At 43.2% G+C, this 17,723-nt stretch overlaps 2 protein-coding genes across 3 annotated transcripts in view; one reads left to right on the top strand and one right to left on the bottom strand.

Moving 5' to 3' along the window:
- Positions 1 to 1,456: 1,456 nt before the first annotated feature.
- Positions 1,457 to 17,723, bottom strand: part of Klp67A (Kinesin-like protein at 67A) — a 28,691-nt gene continuing 12,424 nt past the window's right edge. The window contains exons 2-6 of one of the 2 annotated variants that reach the window (XM_065231798.1): positions 9,978 to 10,311; positions 8,939 to 9,912; positions 2,260 to 3,232; positions 2,065 to 2,196; positions 1,457 to 1,991 (exon numbers count right to left, since the gene is read on the bottom strand). In XM_065231798.1, the coding sequence (XP_065087870.1) occupies positions 1,819 to 1,991; positions 2,065 to 2,196; positions 2,260 to 3,232; positions 8,939 to 9,912; positions 9,978 to 10,311 (2,586 nt within the window). In that variant the 3' untranslated portion in view covers positions 1,457 to 1,818. The remainder of the gene's footprint in view (positions 1,992 to 2,064; positions 2,197 to 2,259; positions 3,233 to 8,938; positions 9,913 to 9,977; positions 10,312 to 17,723) is intronic. The other variant, XM_065231799.1, reaches the window with a different exon arrangement.
- On the top strand, positions 7,988 to 8,881 carry mRRF1 (mitochondrial ribosome recycling factor 1). Its single transcript, XM_065232017.1, has one exon. It carries the CDS (start codon positions 8,060 to 8,062, stop codon positions 8,840 to 8,842), a length of 783 nt encoding a protein of 260 aa, XP_065088089.1. The 5' UTR covers positions 7,988 to 8,059; the 3' UTR covers positions 8,843 to 8,881.

Raw genomic sequence — 17,723 nt, forward strand, 5'->3', positions numbered from 1 at the left:
CCTAACATCTCATACGTATAAAAGCCGGTACCATTCTACGATCCTCGTCAGTTCCAAGCATAAGCATGTTCCGCTACGTCAGTGATTGTCGGGTTATTCTGTTCGTGTTGGGCCTGCTGCCCAGTGTTATAGTGAACCTTTCGACCAACTACCATTCTGCACCCGTGAATGATGATCCGGTCGTACCGGATTCGGGCCGTATTCTCCCGGGAGCCGATGAATATCAAATTGAATCGCCGCTGCTACTGGATCATCATCAGCAGGAAGAGGGCCAACAATCAGCCAACGAGAAGGATCGGCGCCGTTATCAGCTGGTTGGCGTGTCTCAGTATCGGTCGAGGTTCAACGGGAGTGAAAACTTCATTACCAAGCCGAACGTGAATCAATCTGATAAAGCTGACGATGTGCGTGGTGATCGGCGATGGATCAAGAAAGTGTTTGGTAAAGGTTTGAAGAAAAGGAAAATTGCTGATCAGGATTTACTTCCGAAGAAACTAGTTATGGGATACGAAGCAAAGGATCAGTTATCCGTGGACGATGGCCACCGAGGGAACGTCCGGAGACCACTTCAGGATAGCAACGACGATTTACGATCGGGATATTACTACGATAGTTACGGAGATTGGCATCATGGTGGCGGTGATCTTGGAGGAAATGGTGGTTCTGGAACATGGACCAATGGATTAACTGGCGCTGGGGGTGGATATTTCGGAACCGGAGGACTTGGTCCTAATCAGCATAGTGGTGTTGCGAATGGACATTCACACGGCAGTGGACACCATTTGGCAGGATGGCATCTTTTGAATCCGCTAATTTTAGTGGCAACATTATCGTTTATGATAAGTTTGATCAACGCAGTGCTAGGTGTTGTGGATAAGTTGAAACTGCCGGTTGTAAGGGCTCGTGATGACACACCACAATATTCTCGTGTAATCGATGAGGAGTTTCTCAACGAGCTTGAGAAGTTGTATGATAGTGTTCACAAAGGGAAGAGATATATTTAATACAAATTGTGCCGAAGACAACATATCAAGTAGACTGACCGCAATCACGTTTTCTCATTTAGAAGCTAAAACAGGACATTTAACTACCAATATCAATTATTATTGTATAAGGCAACCTCTACAGTGCGTATTTTGGGCTTGTTTAGATTTGAATGGATTTTGTTTTTGATTTTCATGTCATACAAGGAATTTCATGCCAAAATGTTTAAAAACTCTTTGGCTGCAAACATAAACATACACCTTTCTGCGTTGAGTAAGGTTGGTCTTTATTCGCTTATTGTTTGATGTTCGAAGTTGCCAGTCTTCTTGATAGGTTGATGAGATTCTATGTCAGTTTGATAAAGGGATCTTTCGGATTAGTTTTCAATTGTAACCCATATGTACTATTCTACAATTTCATTTTATTTTCAAAAGAAAGCTAAGGTTATAAATAGATTCTTCTATCTTTGAATAAGTTGCCAATATATACATAATTTTGTAATGCATGTTAACGTCTTGTTTATTAATTCTCGAAGCATTGTAGGTATACATTTTTAAAATTATTTACTATTCAGCTCTATTATACACCAATCGATGTTTAAAATGTTCCTCTAAAAAAAATGTTTACCGTTTAGTATGTTTATAGCCAAAATAAAAAAAAATACAGAATATAGATGAATGCGATCAACGAGTCCAAATGGGCAAGATAAAAGTGCATAACAAAAATAACGTGAAAGTTTAAAAACTCTACCAGTACATTTACGAATTACCAAAGAAAAAATGACACACACAACTCCCTTGTTCACTCACTTTCCCGTTGTGGTTGTACAACCTATCACTTCCTTAGATTCCGAAGTTTTCGTTCCCTGTCACTTTCATAAGCATTCCTCGCGGTTTCAGCGGATGTTCCTGGCACTGCGGGACGTCCCGCCGACGAGGAGCTCCCGGAAGCTGAATTCGCTTTCATAATTCGATACCGGTTTATCACACTGGCTGCCGTGGTATGAGCTGTATATTGTAGAGTGTGAAAATTAATACAGATAATAGATAATTATTTGGGTAACAGATGAAAACAACTTACATCGATTGTTGGTTCGCATATGTGGCCGTGGGCTTTTTCCTACCCTTTTGGGACTGAATTTACGGTTTTCTTTGTTGAGCGTTAACGTCACTTTGGAAATTACATTCCCTTTCATAGAAGCCCTCCGCAGCACTGTTGGAATGGATAGAATAACGTTAATATGGATAGGAGTCATTCGTTTCCAAAATGTCATACCTTTACCTTTACTCAGCACACGGGGGTTGACATTACTGTCAACCAGCACGTTCGAAAATAAGGAACTGGCAGAGTCGTTGATGTTTGGATCAATACGGAAGGTGCTATTCACAACTCCGCCGTCTTCCTCGGGTCCATCAGAAGTATCGCTGGTGTCAGTTGAAGAGGTAAACCCAGTTGCCAGCTTCAAACTCTTTTTGGGATTGCTCACGATAAGATTGGGAACCTTAAATTGCGCGATGGTAGCCGTTTTTTGAGTTTTCGTAGGTGTTTTCCTGCTGACCGTAGACTTGACACTTAAACTTTTCGGTTGGAAATTGAGCGGCCTTAGCGCTTTCGGTTTCTTGAATTCGATCGGTTTCTGTTCATATTTAGGTTGTTTACGTTCGTTCTCAGATTCGGATTCATCATCGTCAATCATCCGCTTAACGCCGGAATTCTTTTCAAAGTCAAATCCGTTTCCAGGCAGGTCGGAACATTCGGGCAAATCGTTGATCTCATCGACGCTGCTATCGGTGATGTTACTCTCCCTCAGAAGTTCGCAGTGGTCACCATCGTCGGTGAACTTGACACCACGGGAGTAAATATCCAGCCGGGCCAGCTGTTCCATCTTTTCCAACGTAACGTTATCCAGTCTACCCAAGCTTCGAAGTAGCAAATAGTCTTGCTGGACTATGTCCGCGCTCAATTTTATGATCGTTTCCTGCTGTTTGTTCTCTTCAGCGTAGATCATGTTGATTTTCATGACGTGAGTTTTCTTGTAGTGTGACTTGGCTGATTCCATCTCGTAGTCCTTGGACTGTACGTAGTAGCCGAGCAGAGTGGAAAGATCCGAGGATCTTACTTCGGCGCGAAGAGCTTCCACATTCTTCAGCGCATCTTTGTACCGCTGTGCCCATCGACTCATTTCATCCTTTTGCCGAGTGATTTGCTTGTGGTACCGGTCGATGGATGCCTCCAAACGGGTGATTTCCTATTTGAATCATGTGAGAAATTGATTTAGCTTTGTTTGATCAGTGCTGGTGGTTGTAATAAGGGATTGAACATGAACGTAAGTTTTATCGCTTAGTAACTAAGTAAATATAAGTAAGTAGTAATTTCAAGGGAATTCTAAGAAGAAAAAAAGAAACATCCAATTCTGAGGTGAAATCCAAGGAAATTTTCTTTCTAAAATCTAAACGGAGTACCTAAAGATTTCTCGGGAATATTTTAAGGGAATTTTAAGAAAAACTATCGAGCGAAATTAAAGCAAACAAGGAATACGAAGATAAATGTAGAGTGAATTTCCAGAATATTCTGCAGGTAATTCCTTATGTGTTCTTGATAGAGTACCGAATCTGTTATGGAAAAACGTTATAGCAAAAACCGGAGAGAATCATTCAAATATTAAGGTGAAACCAGAAAGTAACTTTCACGCTAAAGGTCATGAATTCAATTCTCATCCCGTACAAGTTACGAGTGACAAAAAATGTATTGAATTAACTATAGTATATTTACAAATCCACTTCCAACCCGACCCTTTCAGATTTGAAGAGAGAGTAACCGGATTACCCCATTAATTCATTTTTAACGTCGGTCTCTGTTCCGCAATCTAGTGCCAATCACCAACGGACATCGATTGCCATCTATTGACGGCAATCGAATGTGCAAAGGAAGGCAGCTTCCACACCTGCGTAGGATATCGCACCCATTCAACACACATACATGGGGCGGGACCAACGGCTTTACTCCCCTAGACGTGACCAGAGATTTTTATGCCTCAGAAAAATCCCACCGACCTCGGCTGGGATTAAACCTAGACCCATTGGGGTGAGAAAGCAGTCACGCTTACCACTACACAACCGGCGCCGGCGGTCATTCACCCGACTTAGCACATTATGTTAATTGCTACCCAAGGTGGCATTTTCAATAAAAACAAATCTGGGCTATTTTTTTATAATGGCGTATGTAAAACTGGGTTTTATTTAAAATAAATCTCACGTCACCTTTTAAATAGTCCAATCTACAGCACGGCCCAAAAAACTTGTTCAGCTGTTCTTATCGTCCAATACGCTTAAGGCCCAAGCGCAATGACAGCGGAAGCGGAACGACAGCGGCAGCGGAAAAGCCCGATCTGAGTAAGCCTACTTGTCGGTATGCAAACTAGTTAGAATCAAATCGACTTCGGTTAGGCATATTGATGTCATTTGTGACAACTGTCAAACTTTCCGTTTCCGTTCCGCTTTCGCCCACATTGCGTTTGGGCCTTTAATAATACTTTCTTTTAACAGATTATTTAGAAACATTAACCCTTTAATATGAATGCAGCCAAGTTATTAACGAAAGAGAGAGTCGATGAAGAGAATCGATCAAGATTGGTCTATTTGAAAAGTGACGCGAGAAATCATAACTTGATAACGGTATATTTAATCAAAATGACGGCTGAGAAGAAGTAGTAGGTAATACATTTTTTATTCATTACTAGTTGCGTGTGCCCGGCCTTGCTTGGGATTCAATATTAGCTTGAGTTTATGCGCCGATTAAAAAAAAACATGCTATATTTTTCTGTTTCATTTGTATTGAATATACCAACCCCCCCTCCCTCCCCCTTACAGAGGGGAGGGGTCTCGAACCATCAAAAGAACCTTTCCCGGCCCCAAAAACCCTGTGAGTCTGTGGGGGTCCGACAGACAGACAGAAATTCATTTGTACACTCAGACAACTAGAGCTTGAGCTTGATTGACCGTCCACGGTTGCTACTCTGTTACTGCCAGATCAGCTGTAATTACACAGAGAACCAATAGACGATGCTTGGGACTAGCAATCATCCTCAATGTGTAAAAACTGGTGATCTTAAATTAGGCAATACCAGCGCCGGCCGCGCCCGAACACAGGTCAAGAAAGGAATGGGAAGGATTGTGTTGACATGACACTCGCTTTGATGGAAGCCGAGAACACCTCTGCACTTCCACGAGGAATCACTGGGATGTTGGATAAGAGGGTTGGGTTTGCAGCAGGGTTCGTTTTGGTAAACGATAAGCTGAATTGATGTCCTAACGATCATATAACGCGAAGGAGTTTGGGACTAAACCCACGGTCTTGTGCTCAGTAAGCAAAAACGTTTGCCACTAGGCAGACGAGCACCTTTTTAATCACCGAGTTTGCTGTTATTACCATGTAGTCATATTAACAAATAAACCGATTGACGAATCTTGAATGTGGATGGGCCTGAGATTAGACTTATGATGTTCTGCTCAGTAAGCAAAAACGGTTGCTCTAAGGCCACCGGGCCCCTCATATCACATAATACCGTTGCTCAAATTTGTGTATCCATTCAAACCCGGAACCAACGACAACAACGAGTTTCGCAAAATACACGATACACAAGCGATTTTACCATAAATCTCTTTGATATGTAAGGACCTGGGACCGCGTTTTTCTGCTCAGTAAGCAGGCCACTGTAACCGACGATCTTTCAAATCCGAAAACTAAAAACTACGAAAAAGTACTTAGGCCTTCATTAAGTTCCACTTTCACGCGACGTTCAATGACAGGGTCCTATCCAGGATTACATCTGAAAAATCCAAATCTGGCCAACGCCCACCTAAACCTGTTCTAATCCACCTGAAATGACTAACGAATGGAAGACTTTGACTACCCAGCCATGCAATAGTCTCATTCCGTGCCTTATGGCAACTTGATGATTCTATTGCGCTCATCTTTTGGCACCACCCAGGGGAGACTTGGTCCTGTACCCCCAATGCTTAACTTATCTCCATTCCACTCAGCTACTCGCAATTTCTTGTGATATAGTGGGCGGAATATTATTATATGAGACAATTCAATGCAGACGTCTTTCCAAATTTGGCAGATCGACAGGTAATCGGTGAGTTACCACGATAGTTGCTATTCAACAACTCGACAACGTCCCATCGTCAACGCCTGCTATGAGAATTTTCCATTGCCAACGAAATGACGTCATCGAGCTATCGATCAACTACCCTGGTTATCGCCTGGTACCTTATAGCACGATGCTAGGAGGCGAACCGGAAGAATCGATGAGCTACCTCTCCCCCAGAAATTCATTTGTACACTCAGACAACTAGACTAGGAAAATTCTTAAGTTCCGCCTTATGAAACTGCACAAAAATTCAAAATCTAGAATTCATAAGGCAACTATGCTTTCCATAATTACCTTTGATTATCTTTAAGCAAACCCCACACGCATCAATATATTGACGCGAAGGGGAATTATTGACTATAATATTGATGATGTTAATTCAGAAATATTGTCAATCTCGATATATTGACGTCAATATAGCATGTATTGACAATACGATTATTGTCAATAAAAGCAATCGTGTAGGGTTCACTTTACAACAACGTAAGATTTGATTACGTCGTACATTGAATTTTCATTGACGCGCCTTATGAAATTCAATGCTGTCATTTGTGCGAAAAAGTCAAAAGCAAAAAATGGCGCCTATCGTAGAAGACGAACTGCAGATTTTCTGAACGGAGCACCCGGCGTCAAGCACTACCAAAACCAAATGTATGCAATTTGTAGAAACTGGAAGATTGGAAATTTTGAAGAGCACCTATTAGCATGAGGCAGAAGAAAGGATTGAATCGTTTAGAGTGATTAATTTAGACAAAATTGATGGATCACCATTTGGCATTCATGAAGTGAATAATAGATATTATTTCAGAAATAATAAAGGTTTCTGATTTTTATATTTTTAAGTAAACTGTGAAATGTAAATAAATGTAATTTAAGGTGATTCTCCAAGGAAGCCTTAGAGTGAAAATTCAAAGGTACAAATGTCAGCTTCCACAAAACATACAAGTATGAAATTGCTACTCCTTGTTTGCTGTGCTACTAGATAAAAAGTTCAATCGAATATTGTTTATTTATAAATGTATTTTTATAGTTTCAGATGATTAGATATTGTCATTAACCTTGGTTTATGCAATACATGGATGTAATCCAGATTTGGGTGTATATAATGAATTAAAAAATAGAATTCATATAGAAATACAAGCAATAAGATATCTAATTCTTTGGAGATTCAAATTTGGATAGAGTTTATTCAAATTGAGATCGATCTTAAAAATGTTGAATTTTATAATCAGTCATTTTGAAATTCATATAGCTGAATATGTACATTTTAAAAGTTTAAAATTTCAAATTACATAAGGCTGTCGTATGAAATACATAGTGCATTCAGTTGATTGATTTTGGCTCGTTTCATAAGGCAATCTACTGGAAATCATACTGATTTCTTGTGGCTAAAAAACATAAGGCATTTTAATGAATTTCGCTAGTCCAGTTGCCTCAGTGTATAGGTATATACATAGAGAATCATGTTTCTCCAACAAGAAAGTGGTGTTAGTTTGCATGGGAGAGCTAAGAATCTTTTTTACAAAACCAGATATTTACGTCCTTTCGAAAAATCATCCTTGAAAATGATCTTTAAGTGAAATGTTTTAATTTTGTAAGATCAGTTTTGACCGTTCTGGGTGGATTCTACCCAAATAACGGTAGTTTTTAAATAGCGTACAGATCCAGTTTTAATCAAATTGAGTGGTTGTTCACTCATTCTTGAGTAGCACCAAACGAGCGTGTTCTGACCATGTTCGGAGAGCTTTTAACGAAACTTTCACCAACTTGACGAAAGGATTTAAATTTGATAACAACAACAAAAGAAAGGTTATGTTGTACTGTTATGTCAGCCAAAGTTTGTGTTGATTTTTTTCGATCGCAATAAATCGAAGTTAAAACAAACAGATTTCCCATGAACGATTGCGCAGTCTACGCAAAATGATCAGAATAAGTCAGTTACGATTCCTGTTGCGCGCATTTCCTGTTGTGGCAACTGAAGGTGTTCCGCAACTATTGCCGGCTGCCAGAACAGTGAGTCCGAAACTGCTTCCACTTTCGGCTATCGCGTGTCATCAGCAACAGCAAGTTCGCAACTATGCTAAAAGCAAAGACCGGAAAAAGGAAAATAAAGGCACCGCTAAGGTTACTATCAACGAAGAACAGCTGGCCGAAGTTATCGATGTTGCGAGTCTGCGAGCTCAGATGGAGAAAACCCTCAGCACGATGCAGGAGGATTACATTAAAAACCTGTCCCTTCGTTCGGCTACCGGAGCTATCGAAACATTGAAAGTCACACATGAAGGAAAGGACTACCAACTGCAGGAGCTCGCCCAGGTCGTTAGGAAGAATCCTAAAACAGTGGTGGTGAATCTGGTATCGTTTCCACAAACAATCCCAGCTGTCCTGCAGGCGATCCAGAAAAGTGGAATGAATCTTAACCCTCAGCAAGACGGAACAACACTGTTTATTCCGGTGCCGAAGGTAACCCGAGAACACCGTGAAGGACTGGTCAAGAACGCCAAAACGTTGTTCGTCAAATGTCGGGACGCGGTAAAGGACGCGCAGAATCAAACGATTAAGAAGGTCAAGAAACAGGCGAATATTTCCGAGGATTTGAGCTTCCAGGTGCAAGCTCAAGTAACGGCCATTGCCAATGGGTACATTAAAGAAGCGGAAAAGATGATGGAAATTAAACAAGCAGAATTGTTGGGAGATAAATAGTCGAAAGTTGTACAATAGATTACACGTGTTCAATAAAATTTGCTTCTTGATAAGATCAAATAAAATATGCTTTCTATCAAAATGAAATAGACTTACCCCATTGAGGTGCTTTCCGTCCAGTGTTACGATCCTCTTGATGATCTCCGCCTGTTCCTTTAGCTTAGATCGTAGATTTAGCGTTTTTTCTTTGCTTTGTAGATTGAAGTAATGCTCCTGGGCTTTCCTCATGATGGCATAGCAATTGTCGATCCTCGAACGCCATGTATTGAGCAGTGTCTCGTTCGGCATGGCAAATCCAACGGGTGCGGCTTTAGCGGCCGTTGCAACGGTAATTTTTTGTTCTTCCAAATCCTTCAATCTTGCCTTCAACCGATCAATCTCGAATGCTTGTTCGTTAACCTTCTTGACGAGGTATTCCTTCGGTACGTTGGAGGGAACAATATTCTGTTTCAGCGTGGTACGGATCTTCTTCGCTCTGGAGGCATACTTCAATGTGTTGTACGTGTCATCGTAGGTAAGCGAGGACGGGGAAATGTTTGCGATCATCACCGTTTGACAATTACCACCAAGGCTGTCCTTGAGGATACGAGTAAGGTTTGAATCTCTGTAGGGAATGTGTTTCAGTCCATCGGCTAGCTTATTGATGCAGTTGCCCAATGCTAGCAGACTTTTGTTGATGTTGGCACCTTCCTTGAACCGAATGCCGATTCCTTTCGTACTTGCTGCTCGTTCGCTTCCCGCTAGATCTATCATTGAAAGTTTAACGGTTTTCTTTTGGCCCGTAGCCTTGTCAACCATTCGAATGTGTACCTGAAAGATTGCATGGCTACGGCTACTTTCTGCATTCGCATCCGTAGGATGTTGCGTTCGGCTCCGATTTCCAAGCGCCAAAAGTTCCAGCAGCTCTTCCGCGTTGTGGATCTGCTTCAGAACCAACCCACTAACCACGACCCCATTGGCGTCCTCCCGGAGCTTCAATGGACCGGTTTTGGTCAACAGGTTCATTACGAGCTCGTTGTATACTTCCAGATACGATATTCCAATATCGAACTTTCGGACGTTGGTCAAACCTATCAGGTGAAGGACAATGTTAAACCTACGCTAAAATCTCGATAATAAATAATAATAAACAAACCATCAATCTGCCGGAAGAGTTCTTTCATCGTCAGGAACGTTATACCCGGGTACTCTTCACCTCCCAGCATTGTGAAGGTCTTCCCCGCTCCGGTGGCCCCGTACACAAACACTGAACAGTTGTATCCGTCCATAACGGATTGCACGAGCGGTTTGGTGCAGGCCCGAAAGACATCCTCGTTGTTGGCTTCGCCGTCGAACACATCGTCGTACTCCATGGTAAGTTTCTTTTTCACCCGTTTTGTCATGTCTCGGTGGGTTTGCTTCATACCATGGAAAAAGAACTCGTCCTCGTCTTCGTCCGGGTCGAACATCAGTGTTGTGCGGTCTAGAACCTGAAGAGGAAATAGTAACGGAGTTTTGTAGGGCTGTTAAGGTTTGCTTACGGAGACTTTAGGGACTAAAGACAGTTTAGACCGTGGTTCGTTTTATTTTTATTTTGGACATGTAAATGAGTTTTTAGAAAGACGGTGCTGTGTGGCATATGTTAGAGCTAGTGTAAGCGGGTCTTAACTTGACGCTTAACTAGTCAGCAAGCCGTGCGTCCAGCTCGTCGATGTCAGCGCCGTTACAGTTCAATGCCGTTATACGGCGAGCTCGATGGCAACGCTTCAATGAACACGCACGGACAACTCCCAACTCCCCACTTTCGGACCATCTCTCAACGAGGTAAGTCACACATTGGCGATCCTGCCAGGAGATTCAAATAAGCCGTACAAAATCTTCTATACATTAGCTGATTTGGTTTTCTTTCTGAAAGAAACCACGCTAATAGCGAGCAGATTAAAATAACCGCAGCCCTCACGCATTGCAAAAAGAACATTGCAGAGAAAAAAAGAACGCCGATTCTGCCTATCGTCTCAAGACGATGCCATCGCGAGAAAAAAAGCCACCAAGCCTGCCTTAATCGTTTCAAAACGACGCCATTAAAAAAAAAAAAAAAAACGCCAAATCTGCGTAAATGGTTTCAAAGCGATGCCAATGCCTAGAAAAAAGCTGCCTCAATCGTTTCAAAACGACGCTATTACAAAAGAACGTCAAATGTGCCTCAATCGTTTCAAAGCGATGCCATTGCCGCGAAAACTGCCCCAATCGTTTCAAAACGACGCCGTTACAAAAACGCCAATATGCCTAATCGTTTCAAAACGATGCTATCTGTTATTTATTTGTTATTTATTTAATTACATCAACAGGCTGGATGAAGCCCCAATGATTTAAACCTTATCAACTATGGTAAAAAAAAAATTACATTCAAGCATGGTCATAACATAAAAAAACATTAAAAAACGTATATCTTATAGTCAATATCTTAACTCCTGCCGGCGAAAAACAGAAGAAAACTTTCGACGAAGCGCATCACGGGAAAGATGAAAGTCGAAAACAGATGCAACTCTGTTGAATGTTCTCTGCAGTCCGCAAATCGCACCGTACGCTCCATAATTTGTGCGACGTAGAGGCAGTCTTAGCATAAGGTTATTACGAAGCGGTCGGGGTTGAACATTCAGGTCAATTTGCCTCAGGATAGCCTCACAATCTGTCCTTCCTTGTAGGATATCGGCCACGGTAAGGGCTCTGTTTGTGTCTCTTCTAGTCCGGAGAAGTTCTAGGTCGATAAGTTGACAACGGCTTTCGTAGCTTGGTAATCGAAACGGATCGTTCCAAGGCAATCTACGCAACGCAAAACGAAGAAAGCGACGTTGAACAGATTCAATTCTCTCGGCACCGTTGTTGTAGTTTGGGTTCCAAACCGCTGAACAATATTCAAGCGTCGATCGAACAAGCGAACAATAGAGAGATTTTAGACAGTAGATATCAGTGAAGTTTTTAGCTATCCTAAAAATGAACCCTAAAGTTCTTGACGCCTTATCAACAACTAATGCAATGTGTTGCTTGAAAGAAAGCTGCGAATCCAAGATCACACCCAAGTCTTTCACCTGATTCACGCGTTCGATTGTCGAGCCAAGCAGGTCATAGCTAAATATTATCGGTTGTTGTTTTCGTGAGAACGTAATAGCGGAGCATTTGGCTGGGTTCACTACCATTCTGTTTAACCTGCACCAACTAGCGAATACATTCAGTTGACGTTGAAGAAAGTGACAGTCAGCAATGGAGCAGATTCGTAGGAAGATTTTGAGGTCATCTGCATATGATAACCGAGGAGCTTCGATGACCAGATGCACGTCGTTGAAGTACAGTATAAAAATTAACGGTCCCATGTGGCTTCCCTGAGGTATACCTGATGTGGCGAAGAAGCTAGCTGATCTGCAATCTCCTATGGCAACTTTTAGTTGCCGACCGGTAAGATATGATCGAAACCAACTCAGAAGATTACCGCATACACCGAGCCTGCCGAGTTTAGCAATCGCAATAGCATGGTTCAACTTGTCGAATGCTGCGGATAGGTCTGAATAAATAACGTCCGTTTGAACCCGATCCGACATGCTTTCGGTTATATACGATGTGAGACACAGCAGATTGGTAGTTGTAGAGCGGCCGACAGTAAACCCATGTTGATCAGCACTCAAAAACTGCTTGCAATGGGACAGCAACGGTTCCATAATCACTAGCTCGAATAGCTTCGAAACGGCACTTAACGATGTAATTCCTCGATAGTTATCCACAGCTCGTTTCCTTCCTTTTTTGTGGACGGGAAACATATGCGCAAATTTCCAGCAAGATGGAAATATGCCACCTGAGAGAGACATTCGGAACAGGCGAAGAAGCGGAATTAACAAGCTAGCAATATGTCTCTTCAAAAATACAGATGGAACTCCATCAGGTCCAGGATTGAAGGATGACTTGAGCAGAGTCGCGGCCTTAGAAATCATTTCTGCATTAACATCAATTGCACCCAGCGTTTGATCGTTTACTGGAACGTTCCTGGCAGCCAGGTTAATATGGTCGTCAGTTAGTGTCTCATTAGTGAATACACTGGAAAACTTTTCGGAAAAAAGGTGGCATATATCCTGAACAGTGGAAGCAACTTCTCCGTTGAATTCCATAGACGATGGGAGGCCGGATTCCCTGCGTTGCTCGTTCACGTAGTTCCAAAAGGATTTCGGGTGTAGCTTAAGTTTGCGCTGGATGCCTCGTTGGAAATTTGAAAAGCATTCACGACTGACTCGCTGGTACATGTGATTCAGCCTCACATAATGTAGTTTCAGAGGAAGCGTGCGATACTTCGTAAATCTTCTCAATGCTGCTCTCTTGATTGACTTCAACCTACGTAGCTCTCTCGTTTGCCAGGGAGGGTGAGACACTTTGTGGTGAGTTCTTTTCGGGACGTGTCTGTCAATGACATATGCCAAGACATGTGAAAAGGTTTGCGCTGCAGCCTCAACGTCATCTGGATCAAGGATGTTCTCCCATACCATGCTAGACAATACATCTATGATGCTACGGTGGTCAGCTTTACGGAAGTCATAAGAAACCGTAGCAGTATAGTCGCCAAAATCACGCACGAGTTTGTCCTCAACAGTGACAATTAGAGGAGGGTGATGTGGAACTAGCTTAGTTAGTGCACAAGGAGCCGAGGAAATTGATGGAGCCCTGTCCTGTGTGCTCACGAAGCAGAGGTCCAAACTACGACCATTTTCATTAACTACATGGTTAATTTGAGAAAGCGTCGCTGCGCTGTAGTTGTCGAGAAGGCTAATAGCTCCTGCGTGAAATGTAGATCTATCAGGATCTGGATACAGGAATCCGCTATGAGATGGACTCCACGAAACGCCTGGCAGATTGAAGTCACCAAAAATGAATATCTCATCAACTGGAGTGGAACTTTCGACAACTGTGAAAACTGACCGACAGTGAGTATCGATGAGTTCATTGTCGCGGACTCGATCAGGTGGAATGTACAGAGCGCATAGAAATAGCGTGCGATCACCCAGATTAATGGCTGTCCAAACCTGCTCCACATTGTTCCATGAATCGTTCTCGATGGCCTTTGCCTCCAACCCGCTACGGACAGCTACAAGGACACCTCCACCAGTAGATTTACGGCTGTTGTTAGGATTCCGATCGCAACGAAAGACCTCGTAGTCAGGACCGAAGACTTGACTGGAAAGCGTTCGATAATCGAGCCACGTTTCGCACAGGACAATAATATCGTAGCAACGATCCGATACAGCTAGGCGGTATTCTTCAACATCAGAATTCATTCCACCGGCGTTTTGGTAGAAGATCACGACGTCCTGCTTGCGGCAAGGAATCGAACGACTGCTCTCCCTGGAAATCACAGATACATCAGGCAATAACTGACCATCATCAAGTCTCATTGGATACTCGCCATAGTGAGTGGGTTGGAAGACCCCCTCTCCGCATCCGACAGCAGGTCCGGAACGACTATGATGAACGAAGGCTGCTGATGGCAGGACTGAGACGGAGGGATTGGGGGCTTCCATGGGGCTTTCTACGGCGCGTTCCGGGTTTCCAGGATTAGGAGTTACAGAGGCATCATCACAATGACTAACATAGTTAGAATTGCTGAAAATTTGATCGGCATCAGGCAGTGAATAGTTAATATATTGATTGTACTTGCTTGTAGAGGCAAGGTGGAAGACTCCTGATTCATATCCAGCCACAGGTCCAGGACGACTATGCAGAACGCTGGCGGGAATCGGCACGACTGGGCTGGAGTAACCAGGAGCTTCCAAAGAGCGGTCTATTGTGCGTCCCGGAGATGAATTAGGATTGTTCGAACAGTAAAGCGGATGTTGTGAATGAGCAGTATCAGAAGTGCTTCTCAACTGGAAACAGCCGGCAGGTGCTTGAAGCGTTGCACTGGAACACGGAAACTGATCAGGCAAATGACTGTAACTAATGTATGCATACTTGCCTGAAGACGATGCTTGGGAGACCCCACCACCGAACTCGACCGCAGGGCCAGAACGACTCTGATGGCAGGAAATAGAACGACTTTGATGGCGGGAAACAGCTAGCGCGACTGGATCGAGTGGTTCGAGGTCTCCCATAATGCGACAGGCATTGCGTTCTGGTCTACAGCGCTCCGATCCACAACGCAAAATCCAATTCTGAATCAGCAGACTGGGTCTAGTCCGGAAATGGGAGTTGAGAACTCGGAAGGTCCCGTAATAGGAGAGATCGTGATGGTAGGCGTGTTCAAACGAGGCAACCACATGTTTTTTGAACCGTCTTCAAATTCACGGAACAAAATTCCTTTCGGCCATGTATCCGATCTAAGAGCAGCTTCGCGTAGTTTGGGATCCATTCCGACTTTGTACGAGATGAAACTCATACGGCTGATGTCGGATCCTTTTTTGACTAGCGGCACAACCTTAATCGGATCTTCGCACTGTACACAACCTTTCACCAGCTTCTCGATTGATTCCGATTTCACGCTAGGATGAATACGAGAAAGGTACAGCCAAAACAGCTCGGTGGGTTCAGGGACAGTAAGGACCTCGGTAAAGGCATTGTCACCTGTTACTGCTTTAGAACCACCAACAAGTGGTTTGCCTGTGAGCGAGCCTTCATCGCGGCGCCGTTTTAATGGCGGTTGACGCATGAAATCAGAGTTTGTCGGAGTTGTCAATGCGATTCGTTTTGATAGCTGAGCGATCTGCTGTTCTTGCTTAGCCATTTCTTTCCTAAGCTCAGCGTGTGCGATTTCCTGTCTCTCGGTGATAGAATTAATCACACTGCCAAACGACGAGACGGCAGTTTTGAATCGAGCACATTTCATCAGCTTCGCGCACTCGTTACACATCCAAAACAGGTTCGGGCTAGTATGGACAATGTTCAGAAAAGCCTTATTCAGCTTTGTGCCGCCACACTTTAGGTGAATCATCCTGTCGCAAAAAGCCATGCAGGAGACGGATTCTTCATCGCCTTTAACTGGCTTAGCGCATTGGTCACAGGCGGAAGTCATGCTGACTCAGTTTCCAAAAGTGATTTAGAAACAGCGGTGGAGATGCTCTAATACGCAAAGAGGAATTGGATTCTCGAGATCGCCCAATGCTAGTCGTGTACAATATGTCCGATTGGATAATGTTTTCACTGTTTTCACAACACAAAATATGCCCTAATTGGCCGATTATCGTAACGAACTACACTTTCCACTAACAACCAGTACAATATTACAAGTATACCGAACGGAAAAACACGAATAACGATAGCCCGTGTGATAAAAAAATGACAAATTTAGCAGCGCAAAATCACGACGATTTGAATAACAACAACTCTATTGACCGGTTCGCTATCGCGAAAAAAAAAAAAAAAAAACTGCTAAGTCGGCTTCATTTACGTTAAAATGACGCCATTGTTAAAACTGCAAAATCTGTTATAATCGTTTCAAAACGACCCCTCATTGCAAAAACTACCGCACACATTTCACCAGTATAATCTAGTGCATAACATTTCTTCAATCACTTCCTTTACGGTATTTTTTTTACTGACATTTGTTGCATCCACAATTGCAGGCTACATTTCGAAACCCCCGCGATATCACCGCAGAGTTCGAGCAATGCCAAACAGCGGCAAGTACGTTCGGCCGAAAGAAGACCGTAAGGGTTATTCGAGCGACCGTGAACCGGAGCGACAAGCAAAGCCTAACGACGTCGATGCTGCCACGGGCCACGATGACGACGGCAGCGAATACTCAGCGGACTACAGCAACAGCAGTGGCCATGAAGGAAGTGACGACGAAAACACCGACCTTAGCAGCGCCTACAGTACAAGAAGCATTAGCCCTACCAACGGCGATGGAGAACCGGCCGCACCATCAAAGGAGAAAGAACCTGATGCGAATCGCGAAGGTAACGCCGCTGAGCAAACAAACCCGGAAATGAACACCACAAACGAACGATAACGGTGTCTCCAGGTTGTACACGGCAGCTTCGTGCCCCGCGACGGATATCCGTCGAAAAAAATAAAGGAAAGTAGGTGACAAAAACCCCTGGAGTCATGGCCAATCTGTGTAAATCTGCATTTGCAGCAGAGTGGCAGAGGAAGAGGTGGGAACAGCGCATTCCCCCGCAGTTTTTTTTTATTGAATTGCATCGAATTGATGTAAAAGAGTCATCATCCAACAGGTGGTTGCGAGATGGCACTATGCATAGCGGCGGTTAACTGGATGTGTCAACCTCTGCTTTTTCCCAGTCGGAATTTTGCCTACCCCGATTCGCGTTACCAGCCCCCAGCGCATCTAGACCAGTACGTCAGGCAAATCAATCAATGAACGACAATGTATCCAATCAATCAAGATACCTGAAAATATAAAATCCATAAATCAGTATAATTTATTAGCTACGTACCTTAATTTGTGAAGAAATTCATTTCGCTCCTTTGCAATCCTACGTCCGAACATTTAAGACCATCGACCGTGTTTGTTGTTGTTTCGTTTCCTTTTGTTCCTTTGCCTGTTGCGGCAGTGACAGAAGCCCACGCTTGCGGTCCTAGCACATTACACCACCCTGAATTACACCACCCCGCGTAAGGTGGACTGATTACACCACGAAAACGCGTTCTGCTGTAAAGTAGGCATCTGCCATAAAATTTCAGATAGGGTTCTTCCCTCCTCTTTGTTCATTGCTTCAAAATGACAATTCATGTACAAAAAAAAAAAAAAAAGGATAAGAACGTACTGAAAACGTTACTTACAGTAAAGAAAAACAGAACCGAGTAAAATTCTTTTTTGAGGAGAGAGGGAGATGTGTGGCATATGTTAGAGCTAGTGTAAGCGGGTCTTAACTTGACGCTTAACTAGTCAGCAAGCCGTGCGTCCAGC

This window comes from Ochlerotatus camptorhynchus, unplaced genomic scaffold (genome assembly GCF_037179485.1).
Source record: "Ochlerotatus camptorhynchus isolate MF236.1 unplaced genomic scaffold, CSIRO-AGI_Acam_v1.1 ptg000361l, whole genome shotgun sequence".
Taxonomy (NCBI): domain Eukaryota; kingdom Metazoa; phylum Arthropoda; class Insecta; order Diptera; family Culicidae; genus Ochlerotatus; species Ochlerotatus camptorhynchus.

Bases quoted from the DNA above. Each gene is read 5' to 3' on its own strand.
- mRRF1 (XM_065232017.1), top strand. From the start codon at position 8,060: ATGATCAGAATAAGTCAGTTACGATTCCTGTTGCGCGCATTTCCTGTT.